This window comes from Thrips palmi, unplaced genomic scaffold, assembly GCF_012932325.1.
Source record: "Thrips palmi isolate BJ-2018 unplaced genomic scaffold, TpBJ-2018v1 HiC_scaffold_10, whole genome shotgun sequence".
In the NCBI taxonomy this organism is placed as follows: Eukaryota; Metazoa; Arthropoda; class Insecta; order Thysanoptera; family Thripidae; genus Thrips; species Thrips palmi.
The window spans coordinates 12,965,787-12,985,921 of record NW_023144621.1 but is presented as its reverse complement, the minus strand read 5'-3'; the positions used below and the strand labels follow the sequence as shown (position 1 = coordinate 12,985,921).

The following is a 20,135-nucleotide window of genomic DNA, read 5'->3' as shown; positions in this document are numbered from 1 at the left end:
CCCCGCGAGAGAGCGAGAGAGAGCGGGAGAAAGGGAGAAGGAGAGGGACAGGGAGAGGGAGAGGAAGAGGGCAGCAAAATTGAAAGACTCGAATCCTTCCCCACGGCCGCGCTGTTGCCGCTCCTCCGTCTCCCATCCCTTTTATTGGAATCAAGTAGAGTCATATAACTGGATGAAAAACAATACGGAAAGAAGATGGAGCAGGCGGCGCTGACCCAACCCAACCAAAGAGAGAGAGAGAGAGAGAGAGAGAGAGAGAGAGAGAGAGAGAGAGAGAGAGAGAGAGAGAGCGCACGTGCGGCATACCGCCCCCCAGAGAGAGAAGGAAAAAGCCGAGTACAGTCTGTTTTTGTTCCTCATCATAATAAACACAACCCGGTCCAGTCCTCCTCGCGGCGCCCAGCGGACTGGGCAGTGTCCAGTGACCCCGGCCAAGGCACGGCACGGCACGCAGAGCCGAGACGAACAGCGCCCAAGTGCTCCCGCTTAGCGCTTTACTGCCCCGAGGACCTTGGCGTCCCAAGCTCTCTCTCTCTCTGTCTCTCTCGCACCGACACGGCGCGCCCCACGAGTGCGAGAGAGACAGAGACACAGCCAGCGGCTAGCCAGAGTCGAACGGCCGAGCGCAGCGCCCGCTCGGAAGGGGCTCTGCTGCGCGCAAAAGTACAGCCAAGAAAAGGGAGTCAGTCTTGTTTGGGGGTGAAAACTGTCTCTATAGTTCGGCTGGTTTGACACAGAGTCCAATCGACACGCTATCGCACGACAAAAATGTAGTCGAATCAGCCGAACGCAGAGGAAACTGTCAGCGATGTCGCGTTCGAAATATGCGTTGCCGTAATGATGGCTGTGACTGCGTGAGCCTTCTCCCAGCTGCCGCCCCGCCCCGCCACGCCACGCCCCGCCCCCCGTGGAGCAACTCCATTCCGTCTCCTTTTGGAGACAAGTTTGGCGAGGAAGGCGTCGGAGGCGAACGACGGTCCCGAGCAGCGGCCCAAAGACAGCCTTGATTTCGAACCGATCTTGACTCGATTAAACTTCCGTAATTTATCACAACTGTTGGCACAAAAAATGTACATTTTTTTAAATTTAGTGTTTATTGAGCGAGCGTTTTTTTTTTTTTGTGATGCAGACTGAGAGTTTCACAGTGGGCCAGGTCGCGCAGGAAACGGCGTGCGGTGCGCGCTCTGGCGGCGGGGCGTGGAGACAGGCCCTGCGCCCTGCTCCTAGCAGTGTGGCAAATTTGCGTTGCGAGACGGGCGGCCCAGGCGAGGCCGACAGGGGTCTGGGACGGGCCGCGCGGACCAGACAGGACGAGCAGGCGGCGCAGGGCGGCGCAGGGCTTGGCGCGTCGCGGTCAGCCAGTCAGCACACTGAGAGTCGTCGCTCTGTCTCTCTCGCACTTAGGGGGCATCCTTGGCGGGAGCGAGAGGGACAGAGTGACGAAAACCGATGGAGGCGGTCAAAATCCCGGACGCGTTTTGAGCTCCAGAGTCGCGAAATGGGACTCGAACGGAACGTGTGACCCCACCAATGGATTCCTCGTGCGCAGAGCAATCCATTGGTGGGGTCACACGTTCGGTTCGACTTCTGCTTAGCGACTCTGGAGCTCAAAAACGGGTCCGGGATTTTGACCGCCTCCGTCGGTCTTCTGGCCCACTGTGAGTCTCTCAGTCTGCGGCCCTTCAGCCCTCCGGGCCAATCGGCTGCTTTTTCGGCGCCCTTTTCCCTCTTGGCGTCATTATCAGTGCCCCGGAATTGATGCAGACACACCGACCATTCTCCGCGTCCAGTCACCGTGAAGGTCCGCGCCGCGCCGCGCCGCACCGCACCGCGGTCCGAGGGGCGGCCGCTGAAAAGCCCCGCGCTGATTGTTCAGCAGACTGATTCCGGGCGTCGTTTTCGTCGCTCTGTCTCTCTCGCCGCCACCGGGCACCACGGGGACGCGCCGAGTGCGAGAGAGACAGAGCGCCGCTCGGAATCCGTCTGCTGCGGCCTCGGCCTGTCGGCCGCCCCGTCCGCCGCCGCGTCCGCCGCGGTCCGAGACTATCTGCCAGCCAAACTGAATAGGGCTTTGTCCCTCGGCATGCCGCGGCCCAGGCCGGCCCGGGCGGCACACGACCGCATCAGCTGATTCGTGTCCGCCTTCGCCGCCTTCGCGCGCCCAGCCCAGCGCGCCCAGCGCGCACAGCGCCACAATAAAAGCCACATTTTCGGGGAAGGGTGGCTTTTTATACGAGCTTGTGGTGTAGCGGCGCGGTAAACCCGACCCGCGGACGGACACGCTCACGCACCACGGCGACACACAGTGGGCCAGTGGACCGGCGCAGGCGGCCAAAACGCTCGACGCGTTTTGAGCTCGAGGGTCGCTAAACAGGACGCGAACCGAACGTGTGACCCCACCAATGGATTCCTCGTCCGGAGAGCAATCCATTGATGGGGTCACACGTTCGGTTCGGGTCCTGTTTAGCGACTCGGGGGTTCAAAACGCGTCTAGAGTTTCGGGCCGCCTCCGCCAGTCTTCTGGCCCACTGTGTGACACCGAATCCGCGAGCACGGTACTTGCTTGACAAGCCACAGAGGAGCTAAAATTATTTTACAGCGGGTTGTCGGCACTGGGGACCGGAGCGCGGTCGTTCCACCGTTTCGCCGTTCACACGGTCCGCGCCTACACTGTAGGGCGGCGGAAAGTTGTGGTCCACTCACCAGAGGGGCAGCGCGGCGCGCGGCGGGCTGGGCGAGCAACTGCGAACGGCCTGCTGCGAACTCGAGGACAAGTCCCCTCGCGACGTCCTGGAAGTCCCGCGTCGCCGATGAGTGAGAGAGAGAGAGAGAAAGAGCACTGTCCGAACACCGAGCCCCCGGCGAGGGCTGAGCCCTGGGCTGGGCCGCGGAGAGAGCGCGGAGAGAGCGCGGGGAGCGACGCGGCTTGCGTCGTCTGGTAAACACCTCGTCGTCTGCTAGACGCGTCGTCGGCGAGTGGCGCGGAGCGGCGCGGACGGGGGCGCTGCAGACGGCGGCGAGCTGCGAACTCAACTGCCGCTGTGCCGCTGGCGCGCTGGCCGTGGCGCTGTGTCGGGGCGGGCCGGGCGGGCCGGGCGGCCGGAGCGGGGCGTAGCGAGCGTAGCGGGCGAGCGCAGCGCCACAGCGACTCGTCGTCATGGCAACGGCAGCGCGCCAGCGGCCAGGGGGAGGGGGAGGGGGTAGGGGTGGGGGGCGGCGGCGCGGCGACTGCAACTGGGCGTGCGTCTCTCTGGCTCTGTGTGGCGATGAGAGCAAAGGACAAAGATCGCTGGAGAGAGAGAGAGAGAGAGAGAGAGAGAGAGAGAGAGAGAGAGAGAGAGAGAGAGAGAGAGAGGACGACACAAAGGGGGCGGGATGAAGCGTGGGCACGAGCGTGGGCGGAAGAGAGCAAGCGCGGAAAGGTGACCCTTCGCAGAGCCGCCGCCGCTGGGCCTGGCCTTCCCTGCAGAACGGAGCAAGCGGAGGAGGCGGGGGAGGGGCAGGAACCCCGGGGCCGTGGCGTAGCAGCGTAGCGCCGTGGTGACGGATTGAATTGCCGAGTGGCACGAAACGCAGACTGTAGTGACGCTCCAGGGCTACCTTGGGGCCCGGGTGCAACATCCTCCCCTCCTGCCCCTTCTCCACCCCCTACTTTCTCCCTTCCTCCCTCCCTCCCTCCCTCTCTCTCTCTCTCCCCCCCCCCCCCGCACGCATCCATAGCTTCATGAGTGTTTGTTGTCGCGGCGGCCGTTACCGCTCCCATGTGCGCGGACCGACGGCGCGCAAAATAACCGACATACCACACAGAGCAACAAACGCGCGGATAGAGAAACTTTTTTTTAGCGCGCCGCCGCCTCCTCCTTGATCCCGCCCCGCCCCGCCACGCCCGCCCTGTTGACGGCCGCCGACAAGGTGCGACACATTTCGGCCGCGCTGGCGTTTCCAGAAATCGTCCCGGATAGATGGAGCGTGGAGAAGGCCGTGGGGACCGAGGTGGGGACGGTGCGCCGCTACGCGCCGCGAGGACCCCCTGCCCTGTCACCCCTCCCTCCTCCCTCCTACATTCGTGTCACTTCTCCTGCCCGCGGAGTTACCGTCGCCGGTGGAGAAATGGTTTTTTTCCCGCGCTGCAGTCCGACGCTTTCGGCACAGTATTTTTTCGGGCCGTCGCGGACAGGTGATGTTTTTAAACACCTCGCGTTGTTGTTGTGGTTTTTATTCCTGTTGTGTTGTTATTGTGTTCTGGTTGTTGTGTTATTGTTCTGTTAACACAGCTGTTGTGGTTGTTGTGTTATTGTTCTGTTAACACAGCTGTCGTGGTCCTTGTGTTGTTGTTGTTGTTGTTGTTGTTGTTGTGTTTAGAGGGTACATTTGACCGAGTTCCAACAAAAAGTTATTCTTTGCCTCGCCCCAAGCCCACCTACGCCCAAATGCTTGTTGCCATCCTGTTCCTAAGAAGAAGAAGAAGAAGAAGAAGAAGAAGAAGAAGAAGAAGAAGAAGAAGAAGAAGAAGAAGAAGAAGAAGAAGAAGAACGCCCAGTCCTCCAAATGGGTTTCTGTAGATTGCGCACTTTCTTTCGCTGGGAACAAGGTGACAGCGACCTGTGTGTCCTCGCCGGGATGAAGGTGTGTGCTGCAGGCCGCCCCGCCCCGCCCCGCCCCGCCCCGCCCCGCCCTGACACGGCCCGGTGACAGATTAACTCTTGCTCGATGGCCGTCCGGCGCCGTCCGGCCACTGGAGGCAAGCGCAGCCAAAGCGCTCGTTCCGTGGGATTAAAAGCATCACTCAATGAAGACGCGCGCCGAAGTCGTTCGTCGGTGCACGCGGGGGCGTTGGCCCTGTCGCCAAAGATTCGCCACGCATTCGCCACGCACTCGCCACGCACTCGGCAAGCGGCGGACATTGAAGCCGAGCAGCGCCAACAGTGCGGGGTTAGCAGTAAAGTTGAAGCCGCCAGTTCCATGGCGTGCCATGTCCATTTTCTCTGTGCTCAGGTCGGTCCACCTGTCTGTCTGTCCGTCTGTCCGTCCGTCCGTCCGTCCGTCCGCGGTGCGGGGTGCGGCACGTGGGCGCGAGTAGCTCTGCAAGCGTAAAGCCAACTGAGGCGGAGGAACAAACTTGCTCTCCCATCGTAAAATTATACGAGGACCGTCAAGTTGGCGGGATATATCCGTCTCAGCGGGATGTCACCGGCCTGCCCTACCCCGGGGCTGGTGGTCGCGGGGCGGGGCGGGGCGGGCGGGGTCCATCTTGGTCCAGCCTCACGACCCTTCCTTCCAGTGTAAACGCACCAAAGTTCAGACCCTCGAGCCACAGGTGCATGCGTGGAGCGTGACTCCGTCGTTAAATTTAGCAGAGTACTTATTCCACGAGTGTCATTCCCCGCCGAGTTCCCCGCAGCCAACAAAGCAACGTCCTTCCCTCACGTCATTTTAGTTTCATAACTGATATTTTTAAAATAAAATTTGTGTTTGGTTCTATAGACGTTGTTGAAATTTCTTTTCTTGTTGTTTTTTCTTTTCTTTCAGTGATCGTACACCTGGCTGCTGTGGGGTGGGGCGGGGCGAGGTGAGGCGGGGCGGGGCGGGGCGGGGTGCTCCGACTTTTAAACAGGGACGGCGGTCCTTGCGGTTAAGACGCGGGTCTTACACTGTCAAGCCGTTATTGCTCCGCATTCCTGCATAAATCGTCGTGTCGTGGGTTCCGGGTTCGCGCCCCGCCGGCCCCGGCTTTCTAATTCGGCCGAACGTGTCGGGAATAAACAAGGATCGATGGCGTAATTTAATGACCTGCGCCGCCTGCACCCTGAAAAAAGGCCGTTACTTAAAACCTGGATAATATTCCTGCATCAAGTGAAATTTACTGGAATGTTTCAAGTTGATTACTTTATTGCACGTCAATTTTCAAGGTCCATAAGAAACTGCTTTTTAGTGCCTTGCAGCCCACAGTGGGTCAGAAGACCGGTGGAGGCGGCCGAAACTCTAGACGCGTTTTAAGCTCCAGAGTTGCTAAATAGGACTTTAACCGAACGTGAGATCCCACCAATGGATTCCTCGCTCGGAGAGCAATCCATTGGTGGGGTCGAACGCTCGGTTCGAGTCCCATTCAGCGACTCTGGAGCTCAAAACGCGTCTGGAGTTTCGGCCGCCTCCACCGGCCTTCTGGCCCACTGTTCGCCCCGGCTTCGGCTGGGAATGGCGCGAGGATGACGAAGAAGAACACCTTTTTCGCCGGCGGCCAGGAAAAACAGAAATCTGGTTCGAACACGCAATCCAATCAGCTGCATGGAGCCCCCCCCCCCCTTCAGAAAGAATATTGCTTCGCTAATTAGGCCTCCTAATTAAGAAGGCCTTTGTTAGTTCCTTCGAGTCCAATCATTATGGAAGCAGTTGGCAACCGTGTTGACCTACTTGGCTCCGCGGCCTCACCCCGCCTCGCCCCGCCTCGCCCCGCCTGGACCGCCTCTGTTGACGAGGCCGTGAGCCGTCTGGTTTGTTTATCGGGATGCAGCGTCTGTCTCTCTCGCACTGCAACGACACGCCCCGTGAGTGCGAGGGAGACAGAGCGAGTCTGCAGGTGGCGTGTACTGCCTCACGCGCGGGGCGCGCAGTGGGCCAGAAGACCGGTGAGGTGGCCGAAACTCCAGACGCGTTTTGAGCTCCAGAGTCGCTAAACGGGACTCGAACCAAGCATGTGACCCCACCAACGGATTCCTTGTTTGGAGAGCAATCCATTGCTGGGGTCACACGTTCGATTTGAGTTCCATTTAGGGACTCTGGAGCTCAAAACGCGCGTCTAGTGTTGTGGCCGCCTCCACCGGGCTTCTAGCCCACTGGGACGCCGCCGGCAGATAGGCAACCCAAGCGGCTGCCCTGGTACGGGGGGGCCGCCCGCCGCCCCCACCATAATTACATTAGAGGCTAGACCACCTCGACATTTGCCAAGGGGGCGGCCCGCTACAGGGCCGGCCCCACCTGACTGAAAAGGGGGACCCGGGGGCCCCCCTCCCGAAAAGGCGAACTAACCCGGTTTTGGGCAAAGAAAAACCGTTTACGGATTTTGGGAGGATCCCAAATGCGAGGCCATCGTAGTCCTTCAACAGCGGAGATAATTCTTGGATGCTGCATTTGACATTGCTTTGTAAGCATCTTTTGTGGATACCATTACTGAATAGCTAGAATAGGTGAATATTTTAAAACTGAACCATACACAACATATGAGTGAAGAGTACGTCGATAAATAAGAATATTGTGGAATACTTGGGCGTGTGAATATGTGCGCATGTGCACGCGGACTGCTTGTTCTCGACCAGGCTCGGAACAAAAACCACGCTGAAAGGATCAGTCGCATCCACGCCGCACCAGCTTCACGCTTCGCTTTCGTTTCATCTTTTCGCCGCCGGGGGGTTAGTTCGAACGGCGCTCCCCTGTCTCTCTCGCTCCCAAGGCGCGTCCCGTAGGGGTGCGAGAGAGACGCAGCGACGCTACAGAGATTGAGAGCTGCGCGCTGTTTCAGGGAAAAAACTAGGGGATGAGTCCTCGGAATGAGAACGTCCGTTTTCAGGGTCATCGAAGCACACTGCATGGGGCAGCGCACAGTGGGCCAGCAGCCAGCAGACCGGTACAGGCGGCCGACACTCTAGACGCGTTTTGAGCTCCGACCAATGGATTCCTCGTTCGGAGAGCAAATCCACTGGTGGGGTCACACGTTCGGTTCGAGTACAGCGCTCGGCGCACTGTGAAGCGGGATCTCTCTACCTGCAGAGGCACTCGCTCGGTGCCGCACTGGTAGAAAGGTGGAGAGGTGCACCAGGCCCGCCCACGCTGTGCTGCTCCGACGAGTAGTAATTGGCCCGCGCGATGAAAACAGAAAGAAAACCAAAAAGAGGAAAAGTGGAAAAATCGGATGCGAAGGGAAAAATAAGCAGGTGTATACAACGCGCAGCGTGAAAGCCGCGCTGCACGCCACACGAGCCGGAGCTGAGCCCCACTGGCGATTGCATGGGTAGTGGGCCCCCCCCTCCTCTCTCTCTCTCTCCTCTCCTCTCTCTCCTCTCTCTTTTCCCCTCTCCCCCTCCCCTCTCTCTCTCTTCTCTCTGGCAACAGGCGGCTCTTGTTCATGCATGCGGTATTTGTCGGAGCCAATCAGAATCCGACGGGCCGAGAGTCGAGGCAGCCCGGGGCAGTCCGTGCCAGTCGGACCCTCTGGAGCGTTCCGGCCCACCTCTACACAGCCAGCCAGCCAGCCAGCAAGGCAGCCAGGCAGCCAGCCCGAGAGTGAAGCACCGAGCACTACTACTACTTCATTTATAGAAGCCAGTCGTGTGTGGGGGGCGTTCTCTCTTGGGACCGTGCGACGCCGGTGTGTGTGTACCGATGTGTACATTTTAGTGGCGCTGAGGTATTTCTGCGTGTGATCTTCTCTCTCTTTTTTTCTCCTTTTTTCTTTTCTCTTCTTTCTCTCTCTCTCTCTCTCTCTCTCTCTCTCTCTCTCTCTCTCTCTTTTGTCTCTGTCTCTCTCTCTCTGCCTCTCTGGTTGTCACCCTCCTGGAGGTTGATTGTGGTCTGCCGCCTTGCCTTCCTTTGGCTTTGGCTCGCTGGTTCGCTTGGCTCCACCGAGCAGGGCTCCACTCTCCGGGGTCGGGGGAACGAAAGCGCACAGTGGGCCAGAAGACCGGTGGATGCGGCCATAATTTTAGACGCGTTTTGAGGTCCCAGAGTCGCTAAATAGGACTCGAACCGAACGTGTGACCCCACCAATGGAAACCTCGATCGGAGAGCGATTTATTGGTGGGGCCACACGTTCGGTTCGAGTCCCATTTTGCGACTCTGGAGCTCAAAACGCGTCTAGAGTTTTGGCCGCCTCCTCTGGCCCACTGTGCGGGTGTGGAGTGTGGATCCTCCCTACGACGGTCCGCCCTGCCCGCCTTGGCGCGCCTTGGCGACCGGCCCTGTGCGTCGTGGGCGTATTTCCTTGAGAGAACGTGACTGCACGCGTTAACCCCCAACCCCTTCCGCTCCCCCTTTCCCTCCCCTCTCCGACCCCGGGCGGGCACGCAAATTTCCACAGTGCGTGCGGGGCGCGCTGCTGCGTCGCGTAGCTCACGGACGCAGCACAAATATACCACCACCGGGGCATGCATAAATAAGTAATGATGAGAATAAAAATTCAGCGCGCCTGGTTGCCGTGATTTCGTTTGTCTGCGCGGGAATAGAAGAATAAAGGTAAAAAAAGGAGGAGGAGGGGTGAAAAAAAAACAGGGGGAAAGAAAGAAAGTCACACCGCGACTGCCGACACAACAACCTCAACACATCGATAGGATGCAACTTTTACAAGGGTGTCGCTGTCAAGCTCCGTTTGCTTCTTTTTCCTCTTCTTTGTCCCCACACACACACACACAACACACACACACCAAAATTTTAAAAAATATATAAAAAAAATAAAATAAATAATAAAAACACACCCCACACACACACAAAACACACACACACACACACACCGCTTGTCTTCGGAGTGGACCCTCCGTTCGCTTCATTTACGTCGCGACAAGGGCAAGGCGTGTGTTGCTAAGGCACGACTTGTGACAAACACAGCAGGTGCCTACACGGTGTGCGCTTGCTGCGCTGGCTGCACACCACTGCGAGAGAGAGAGAGAGAGAGAGAGAGAGAGAGAGAGATGGAAAAGGAGACATGCCTGGATACGGAGTACGTAGCGCTGAAACGTGGGGCAAAAATTTATCACAAGAGATGTAGGGAGAAAAGGAGGCCACGTCATACATGCCCGAACACGGCTACACAGCCCAGGCGCCCCGCCCCGCCAGTGCGTCACCTGCTTGCATGGCTTGATCTACGGCCAATCAAGCGAGAGCCCTCCGGGAAGGGGAAATATCAGGCAAGGCGCGTCCAAACCGTTGCCTCCACCACTTCATATCTCCGACCTGGGCGAATTTCCACCGTCGCCTCAACCCGGGTCACGCGGGGGTCAAAACGGCGCGGTGTGCACGTTGCTCGGCCGGTAACAATTCAGAATGATTATTACTGTTATTGTCCGACTGGAGGCGGGGCCCAGTGCGAGTGAGAAGGGGAGGGGTTGGGAGGGGCGTAGAAATGTAGTGAACGGGGTGCACAGTGGGCCAGAAGACCGGAGGGAGGCGGCTTATATTCTAGACGCGTTTTGAGCTCCACAGTCACTAAATGGGACTCGAACCAGACGTTTGACCCCACCAATGGATTGCTCTCCGAACGAGGAATCCATTGGTGGGGTCACACGCTCGGTTCGAGTCCCACTTAGCGACTCAGGAGCTCAAAACGCGTCTATGATATTTGCCGCCTGCACTGGTCTTCGGGCCCACTGTGGGGTGGAGCGGCTGGGTGCACGGCTCAAGGGCCGGGAGGGGCGGGTGTTAGGGGCAGGAGAGAGAGAGCTGCATGTTGGGGAGGGCATTGCGTGGAAGCGAGAAAGTCTATCAGCACGCCCGTGTCAACATGCATCACGTCGGCGCACGCATCATTCGATAAGGGCGGTCTGAACGGGATCGAGCGGGCGGGCTGACAGGCAGACAGACAGACAGACAGACAGACAGACAGACAGACAGACAGACAGACAGACAGACCGTCAGACGGACAGCAGGCGGATGAGGCGGACGCGCAGACAGACAGACAGATAGGATCGGCAGCTGTCGAAAAGGGGGTGAAATCAACTTGACACGTCTGGGAAGCTGAAAACGGTGAAGAGTGCCAATCACACGGTTTCCGCCACACTCCGCCTCACTCACTCGCAGTGCACTTCGCGGGTCCAGAGCGATGAATCCCGGCACTCGGCCGCAGTTTATCCAAATTGAAACCGGACGCCCGTCTCGGCGCCGCCATGGCGCGCCACCCCGGGGAGTCTCTCTCTCTCTCTCTCTCTCCCTCTCTCTCTCTCTCTCTCTCTCTCTCTCTCTCTCTCTCTCTCTCTCTCCTCTCTCTCTCTCTCTCTCTCTCTCTCTCTCTCCCTCTCTCTTCTCTCCGGAACTCCCTCCGAGTGCGAGAGAGACAGAGCGACGGCTGGCCACCACCCCTGTCCGGGCAAGCAGGCGGAACGCGCCCGGGATCACGCCAACCCCTGAAACCTGTACAATAACCGCAGTGTCAGAGGCAGCAGCTTGGGCTAATTTCCCCCGAGGACGAGATCTTGGCGCAATCGATAGGCTGTGTGTGTGTGTGTGTGTTTGTGTGTGTGTATGTGTGTGTGTGTGTGGTCTGTGTGTGAGCATGTGAGTGGTGTGTGCTTGTGTGTGTGTGCTTGTGTGTGTGTGTGTGTGTGTGTGTGTGTGTGTGTGTGTGTGTGTGTGTGTGTGTGTGTGTGTACCGCCGCCGGCGAGGTGGCGTCCGAAGCCGGTGCTGCATCATCTCGACGACGACAAGGACCCCCCCGTTCAAGCCAAGTGGAACTATCTGCCCGCCGTCCGGGCGTCCGCCGTCTGATTGTCTGTCCGTCCGAATGTCTAGGTTCGGCATAGCTAAGTGGCTCTCTGTGCCTGGTCGTTGCATACGTTAGTGCCTGTCTGTCTGGGCGCCGAAATTCGGTTACGGTGGCAGTACCGCCGCGCCACGTACTTGGCGGTCGACGCCTAACTTCGACCTCTCCGGGGACGCAATACACTCCAAGATCTCACCCAGAACGAATTTTGTTCCGCTTTTTATTGCGAGCGTGTGCGAGAGAGAGCCGTGCGCTTCTCTTTGCAATAACAACGGTTTCCTGCGCCATTTTATTAGGCGGTATAGTGTTGTTCATACATTCCCTCGAGAGGGTTGCGCAAGTAAATGTTCCGTTATTGTTTCCGGCGGCACGCCCACCGTCTGTCTGTCTGTCTGTCTGTCTGTCTGTCTGTCTGTCTGTCTGTCTGTCTGTCTGTCTGTCAGTCAGTCTGCTTGTCTGTTTGTCTGCCTGCCTGTCTGTCTGTCAGCGGCTAAGACACAATCGCACATGCCGCAGCTTACACGGGGGTTTACAGGGGTAAGCCGGCACCGATGGGAATGGCAGTGTGCTACACTGTAGGTCAGGTCTGTGATGTTGCATTCCGTTTACAGTTGTCTTCCGCCTCCTCCTCGGCGACAAAGACGCAACAGACAGGCAGACAGACAGACAGATAGTCGGACGGACGGACGGACGGATGGACTAGCAGACAGACAGACAGAGTGCTTTTCCTAAATAAATCCGCAGCCCCGGGCCCGCTCAATATGCCAGGTAAATATTGTAAGCCCTTCTTTCATCTCGATGGAGGGAAATCCGGACAAAGCCAGAGCGACCGGCCGACCGACCGCCCGACCCGCACACGGCCAAATGATTCATTTTTCAGAAACGACGATCCTAATGGAGAGCAGGCAGACGGACACTTCCGGATTTTTTTTCACAAATTCAAAACCGTGTTATTGTTTACAAACTGAAGACAAAGTAATGTGCACGCTGTGGAGGAGGTGGTGGGTTGTTCCAAACTGAGTGGGGGGTGTTCCTTGAGGTTGGTTGGCTCAGTGTCCGAGCCCGAGGTGCACGTTGAAGCGGGCGTGGTGGTGGCGGTGGCGGTGGTGGCGGTGGCCCAGGTGCACGGACAGGCTGGGCTGCACCACGGTCTGGAAGGCGTGGTGGCGGTGGTGCTTCCTGATGTAGACCACCTGCTGGGGCACCTGGTTCACCAGGTACACTTTGGGCCTCTTGTGGATGTGCACGCCGAAGAACCTGCGGCAAGACAGGGTTGAAGGTTCAGGTTTGGAGGTTCAGGGTTGGAGATTCAGGGTTCGAAGTTGAGGGTTGGAGGTTCAGTGTCTGAGGTTCAGGGTTGGAGGAACGGGTTGGAGGAACAGGGTTGGAGGTTGAGGGTTGGAGGTTCAGGGTTGGGCGTTCTGAGTTGGAGATTCAGGGTAGGACGTTCAGGGTAGGAGGTTCAGGGTAGGAGGTTCAGGGTTGGAGGTTCAGGGTTGGAGGCTCTGGGTTGGAGGTTCAGAGTTGAAGGTTCGGGGTCCAAGGTAGGGGTTCAGAAGGACCAGGTGGTACCAGGTGGTACGTGGTGACATACTCCCCCCCCTTCCCAAGGCCCCCGCCTAGTGAGGCAACCCAAGGAGTGGCCATTCCCACACTGTAGTGCCTTACCTCTTGGTGAGGTGGTGGTGAAGCTGGACATCGGCCGCGCCGTGGAGGCCGGCGAAGCGTCGAGCCCCGTACGGCATCACGTCGAGGGACAACTCGCCCTTCTTGAGGGGCTTGGACTTGGGCCTCTTGTTGTGGTCGGCGAGGACGGCGCCGAGCAGGAGCACGACCTGATTCACATTCGGATTCGCAAACATAGGATTGAGATCGATAAAGGCTACCACTGGCGTATTTTTCGCGGACCGCCTCGGAATCCCAGGCGCTGCTTTTGCCGCCAAACCGCGGATTAGTGGCTCGGGACAGCACCGAGACGCGAGCTCATTGGCGGCTCGCGCTGCAACAGATTCAGATTGCTATCACTACCGCCGACTATCGCCGTTTTCGGCTCGTCCCGCGAGCGCAACTTGTGATGACGGAAGTTTTGATTGGTTTCGGGGGCGTGGCGGCGCGTGGCGCGAAAGCTGGGGCAAGGTGCGCGCCGGCCAAACTGACCGCGGACTGGATGCGCTGTCTCTGTCTACCTCGGCGGCCAAACGGCGGCAGCAGACTCGATGGCCGGCAGCTCGGCCACTGGCCGGCCAGACAAACAGTGCAGCAGCACAATGAAGCAAACTGCGAGGATTAGCGTGGCGCTCGGCGGGCGGCCCCACCCTATTATTTCCTAGTTTGGATCCGTGACTCCGTGACTGTCCGTGACTCCGTGACTGTCCGTGACTGTCCGTGCTGTCCGTGACCCGCACCGGAAGCGGCCCCCGCAGAGACGGGCCCAGGCCGGCCCGGCCCAATCGCCGCCAAATCGGTGCGGGCGCTGCAACTGGTGCGTCGTTTGCGGGGCGGGGCGGGGTGGGGTGGGGCGGGGTGGGGTGGGGCGGGGTGGGGCGCGACCCCCCGAGGGCTGTGGGCCCAAACGCGTGCATTGGAACCACTTCGTTTGCGCCCAGAGAGGAATCCTATTCAATAAAGTGCGAAAAAAGTGAAAAAAATCCCCGATTCACTATAGTGGGTCAATTTAGACGCTTGCGTTTCGGAACCACATTGTTTCTTTTAAAACCCCCACTGGAATCGGTTACATTCCGCACGGCAAAAACGACCGCTGGTTTTCCCGAGGAGCCGCTAGTAAACACACAGGAGCACAGTGGGCCAGAAAACCGGTGGAAGCGGCCAAAATTCTAGAAGCGTTTTGAGCTTCATGTGACTCGAACCGAAGTGTGACCCCACCAACGGATTGCTCTTCGAACGAGGAATCCACGGGTCACACGTTCGGTTCGGGTCCCGTTTAGTGACTCTGCTGCTCAAATGCTTCCAGAGTGTTGGCCGCCTGCGCCGGTGTCGGCGTGTAAGTGTACCCCCCCGACCCAGAGTACCCCCGGGTACACAACGCCTAGGGCCAAAGTACCCTGGGGTACATGACGACTAGGTTCAATGTACCCAGGGGTACAATGCGCCTAGGTGCCAGGCGAATTGTACCCCGGGTACAATGCGGCTAGGCGAAATGTACCCCGGGGTACATTTTGCCTAGGCTTATTGTATCCCCCGCCGGCCGGAGGAGGATGCACGTCGCCTAGGCGCAATGCACCCCCCCGGATACAAAGAGCCTAGGCGAGGAGTATCCCCTCGGCCGGCCGGAGGGGGATACAAAAAGCCTAGGCGCAATGCATCCCCCCCCCCCCGGATACAAAAATCGAGAAAAAAAAGAAAAAAAAAGGGGGGCCCGTCTCCCACCTCCGCACACAGGTCGGAGGGCCGCCTGCAACTTCGGTGGATCGGGGGAACCGGTGCTTTACAGGCGGCGACCCCAGGGTTCTCGTCTGTATATGGGCCGGGCTTGAAGGGCGGGTTTGACAGTCTCTCTCTGCCTTGAGAGCCTTTGCTTTTCGCGGGGTGGTCTGTACCAATGTACACCCGCTGTCCGGCGCTCTCTACCAAACATACAGCTTGTTTAAGGGCCAGCTTCAAAGGACTTATCATCTCCTCCCGACGAATCAGGAGGACCCACCCGCGACCAATTACGGGTGGCTGGATTGACGGATCAAATACTCCGTCGCTCCAGTGCCGAGGCCAACCCGCCGAAGCGCAGTTGCTTTTTAGACACCCCAGCGGAGTGGCCAGGTGAATGTGACTCTGACCACTACGCTATCAAGCTTGTACGTCTGGCGTCGTGTTGGACGACGGGTTTGAGTTGCAGTGGAAGGAAGCCAGTCGAAAAATGTAATGAAATGATGGGAGTCGATCCCAGGACTCTACTGCCGGGCCGCACGACTTTTGCCGCTCGCCCACCACGGCCCATGACGAATAGAGCGGCGTGAGGCGGGCTCTTGACGCGACAGGAATGGACCGACCCGGTCAAAATTTCACAAGAAGTTTGGGGAGTCGAACCGCCGACCTCAGCACGGAGAAGCGACGCCTCTACTCCCTAGACCACCACAGCACATGCAGTTTGTTGGCTGCAGTCACGGTTTTCAACCACACTGGGCGAGGCAGTAAAATAAATGTTAAAGTCCCTATAGGAATCGAACCCCCGACGTGTGGGACTGTTCTACACGGCTCCGCTCTGATGGCCTCAAACCGTTCCACAAAAGAAAGGAAATCGAAAAAAAAAATTGAGATGCCGGTATTCGAACACCGCACTGTGCAAATGCGATCGAACGTCTGTAACATTTGCGGTGTTCGAATACCGGCATCTCAAAATTTTTTTTCGATTTCCTTTCTTTTGTGGAACGGTTTGAGGCCATCAGAGCGGAGCCGTGTAGAACAGTCCCACACGTCGGGGGTTCGATTCCTATAGGAACTTTAACATTTATTTTTACTGCCTCGCCCAGTGTGGTTGAAAACCGTGACTGCAGCCAACAAACTGCATGTGCTGTGGTGGTCTAGGGAGTAGAGGCGTCGCTTCTCCGTGCTGAGGTCGGCGGTTCGACTCCCCAAACTTCTTGTGAAATTTTGACCGGGTCGGTCCATTCCTGTCGCGTCAAGAGCCCGCCTCACGCCGCTCCATTCGTCATGGGCCGTGGTGGGCGAGCGGCAAAAGTCGTGCGGCCCGGCAGTAGAGTCCTGGGATCGACTCCCATCATTTCATTACATTTTTCGACTGGCTTCCTTCCACTGCAACTCAAACCCGTCGTCCAACACGACGCCAGACGTACAAGCTTGATAGCGTAGTGGTCAGAGTCAGAGCCTGCGATCGGGTGGGTAAGGCGGCCGAGCGCTACCCGGCCGGCCTGGCACTCTTCGACTTGCTTACCCGGCCACAGCCGGCCCATACCCAGACCCAGACCCACCCGCTGTTGAGGTGACCGGGTAACGCGCTACCCACCACGGGTGCACAGACCCAGCGTGCCGACGACGGCTCGACCCGAGCCCAGCGCGGCCCGCTGCCGTCGCTGGCGAGGCAGGCGGCAGTCAGCGAGCGCCAGTCGACACAGCTGTCTCTCTCGCACTCGTTGGCTGCTTATGGGAGTGAGAGAGCGAGATGCCACTCGCCAGACACCCGTCAGTCGCTTGGCGCGGCTGTGGCTGGTTTTGCCTCGCCGTCGGCGCTGTGGCTCGTCGATCGGGCGCTGGTCGCCGCCGCTGGCCGCTACGTGTGAGTGTGTGTGTGTGTCAGGCTAGGTCCGGCCGGCCAGCGCCGACTGAACCTGTGCTGGCACCGGGTAAGAGCGCTCACCCGGCCGGGGACGGCGGGTGAGAACGCGGCAGCTTACCCACCCGATCGCAGGCTCTGGTCAGAGTCACATTCACCTGGCCACTCCGCTGGGGTGTCTAAAAAGCAACTGCGCTTCGGCGGGTTGGCCTCGGCACTGGAGCGACGGAGTATTTGATCCGTCAATCCAGCCACCCGTAATTGGTCGCGGGTGGGTCCTCCTGATTCGTCGGGAGGAGATGATAAGTCCTTTGAAGCTGGCCCTTAAACAAGCTGTATGTTTGGTAGAGAGCGCCGGACAGCGGGTGTACATTGGTACAGACCACCCCGCGAAAAGCAAAGGCTCTCAAGGCAGAGAGAGACTGTCAAACCCGCCCTTCAAGCCCGGCCCATATACAGACGAGAACCCCTGGGGTCGCCGCCTGTAAAGCACCGGTTCCCCCGATCCACCGAAGTTGCAGGCGGCCCTCCGACCTGTGTGCGGAGGTGGGAGAAGGGCCCCCCTTTTTTCTTCTTTTTTTTCTCGATTTTTGTATCCGGGGTGGGATGCATTGCGCCTAGGCTTTTTGTATCCCCCTCCGGCCGGCCGAGGGGATACTCCTCGCCTAGGCTCTTTGTATCCGGGGGGGTGCATTGCGCCTAGGCGACGTGCATCCTCCTCCGGCCGGCGGGGGATACAATAAGCCTAGGCAAAATGTACCCCGGGGTACATTTCGCCTAGCCGCATTGTACCCGGGGTACAATTCGCCTGGCACCTAGGCGCATTGTACCCCTGGGTACATTGAACCTAGTCGTCATGTACCCCAGGGTTCTATGGCCCTAGGCGTTGTGCACCCGGGGGTACTCTGCGCCGACGGGTACAGTTCGCCTCCTACACCGGTCTTCTGACGCACTGTGAAACGAGTGCTCTAGAAGCGCCAAGGGTTGGCGGATTGACTCACCGCCAGGGCGAACAGGACGTTGCGGGCCGCCATCTTGGATTGGTCTGACGCGGGGCCGCCTGCGCGCGCCTTATAATGACTGCGCGACACGGCTAGCTCGTAAAAAGCCAAAGAGCCCCACGTCAGGGAAGATGACTCCGACCAAACACCCTGCCAGAAAAAATGTCCATGTTATTAGTATATGTTCTAATGAGTCTTCCCAAGTTATCACGGTGGAGATTTTCTCCCCTCTGAACAAGAGAAATCCGACAAAATCGATAAGCTACAAGGTATAGTTACAAAGTCAGCTGCACGGGAATATTTGCGTTCGTTGTCGTCGGCCAGGCCAGCAGACTGTGATTCCGAGACTCGTTTTCGTCACCGTCCTGTCTCTCTCGCACTCATGGGGCGCCCCGTGTTGGTGCGCGAGAGACACAGCGACGAAAAGGACTCTCAGTCTGCAGGCTTGCCAATTAGCGCGACACCTTGCAGGCTCTGGCCAGGCTGTGCCCGTGCTGTGCACAGTGGGCCAGAAGACCTGGAGGCGGCCAAAACTCTAGACGCGTTTTGAGCTCCAGAGTCGCTAATGGGACTCGAACCGAACGTGTGACTCCACCAATGGATTGCTCTCCGAACGAGGAATCCATTGCTGGGGTCACACGTTCGGTTCGAGTCCCATTTAGCGACTCTAGAGCCCAAAACGCGTCTGGAGTTTCGGCCGCTTCCACCGGTCTTCTGGCCCACTGCGCGCTCTGCCCGTGCTGTGCCTGGCTCCACAGTTAATGCGACCCGGACCCGCGCCTGTCACGCTGTCACGTTAGCGTCCTGATTGCCATTTTCGTGACGTCGAGTTTGAGGCTTTCCAAAAACAAGCCGCGAAAAACAACAAACTCGAAAAGAAGTTGAATTAATCGTTCGAGGGATGCAGTCACGATATTAGCTGCATAAGGGTGTAACTTGTCGCACCCTGAAATTTTTTCCCCAACTTATCCCTTCAGTGTAAGCACACCTCAAGAGCCTCTTTCGGGGTTGGGCAAAGTTGTTGGCGTTTTTGCTATTTGCGGTTTCATTCTGTGTTTCTCGCATTCGGTTATCTATGCTGGTTCGTGTTTTCCGCCGTGACCCTCTCCACGTCGTGCGCCACGACACTGGTGACGAAGCGCGCCCACCTGTCGGGATGACGTGATCGAAAACGGACGGAAGAAGAAGAAGAAGAAGAAGAAGAAGAAGAAGAAGAAGAAGAAGAAGAAGAAGAAGAAGAAGAAGAAGAAGAAGAAGAAGAAGAAGAAGAAGAAGGAGAAGAAACAGCTGGCACGCGAGCAGTATCCCCCTTCAAAAGTTTTGGCGCGTGCAATTTAATTAGTGTGAGAGAGAAAGCAGATGTGCCACTTACATCGACAGGCGGACGCGCGGACGCACAGACAAATAGGCGGACGGCACGTGCATTGCAGCTGCCGGATTTTTGTTGAAATCGTCTCTTGTTTTTGTTTTATTTTGCCTTAAGCAGAGAGAGGGGGGCAGAGGACAAAGTCGCCGTTAAGGGGGAGGGGTTGACGCGTTGGGTGCCCCAGGGCAGTAGCGCCGGCCAGTGCGATGGAAGTGTTGCGGACTCTTCCATTATTCGCGAAGGGCGGGAATGGGGCGGAGAGAGAGAAAGGGGGGGGGGGGCGTTGCACCGCCAAGGCCGCCTGCGGGATGATTACCCCGTGTCGTTGGAGGTGCGTCTGGGACACGCCCCTGCCACGCCCTGCGGGTACATTCCGAACAGTGTCTTCGTCGCTCTGTCTCTCTCGCACTGCTGCTAGGGACCGCCCTAAGAGTGCGAGAGAGACAGAGCGGCTGAACCAGCCCGCGGGTGCGGTTAATTATTGACATTAGGAGGGTATTGTGTCCTGGAGCGTGGTGGCCTTCCACCGAGCCTCGCCACAGTGTCTCACCACCGCGACTCACCGTGGAGGTAAGGGCCTGGAGGGCCTGGAGGCCGACCGCGCGGCTTTGACGGGGCGACAGGGCTTCTGGCTGCCTTTGACGAGCCGCTTCCAAATCTGCGGACCGCCAAGGACTGCCTGCGGCCCGATGCCGAACGGTGCCCTCGTTCGCTCTGTCTCTCTCGCACTCGAGGCTCGATCCGCGAGGGAGAGACCGAGACAGAGCGGCGCTGTTCGCACGGCAGCGCGTCGCACAGTGGGCCAGAAGACCGGTGGCGGCGCGGCGGCTTCAATTCCAGGCGCGTTTTGACCTCCAGAGTCACTAAATGGGACTAGAACCGAACGTGTGACCCCACCAATAGGTTGCCCTCCGCACGAGGTATCCATTGGTGGGGTCACACGTTCGGTTCGAGTCCCATTCAGTGCCTCTGGAGGTCAAAACGCGCCTGGAGTTGTAGCCGCCTTCCACCCCGGTCTTCTGGCCCACTGTGCGCCGTGTCTTTGGTCCAGGCAAGTTTAC

General features: G+C 58.4%; 2 protein-coding genes across 2 annotated transcripts in view; both read right to left on the bottom strand.

The window, feature by feature from the left end:
• LOC117639006 (KH domain-containing, RNA-binding, signal transduction-associated protein 2-like) overlaps positions 1-3,018 on the bottom strand; it is a 137,338-nt gene extending 134,320 nt beyond the window's left edge. Inside the window, exon 1 of the mRNA XM_034374302.1 lies at positions 2,704-3,018. The gene's annotated coding sequence lies outside the window, so the exon portion shown is untranslated. The remainder of the gene's footprint in view (positions 1-2,703) is intronic.
• Positions 3,019-12,354: 9,336 nt separating this feature from the next.
• LOC117654076 lies at positions 12,355-19,689 on the bottom strand. The gene is made up of 4 exons (XM_034400236.1): positions 19,638-19,689; positions 17,709-17,858; positions 13,131-13,297; positions 12,355-12,719 (listed from the first exon to the last, which is right to left on the bottom strand). The coding sequence occupies exons 2-4, from the start codon at positions 17,739-17,741 to the stop codon at positions 12,512-12,514; spliced, it is 408 nt and encodes a 135-aa protein (XP_034256127.1). The 5' UTR covers positions 17,742-17,858; positions 19,638-19,689; the 3' UTR covers positions 12,355-12,511.
• Positions 19,690-20,135: the final 446 nt, after the last annotated feature.

Bases quoted from the DNA above. Each gene is read 5' to 3' on its own strand.
- LOC117654076 (XM_034400236.1), bottom strand. From the start codon at position 17,741: ATGGCGGCCCGCAACGTCCTGTTCGCCCTGGCG. The intron at 13,298-17,708 runs GTGAGTCAATCC...AATGTGAATCAG, and splicing joins ACGTCCTGTTCGCCCTGGCG to GTCGTGCTCCTGCTCGGCGC. The intron at 12,720-13,130 runs GTAAGGCACTAC...GTCTTGCCGCAG, and splicing joins CACCACCACCTCACCAAGAG to GTTCTTCGGCGTGCACATCC.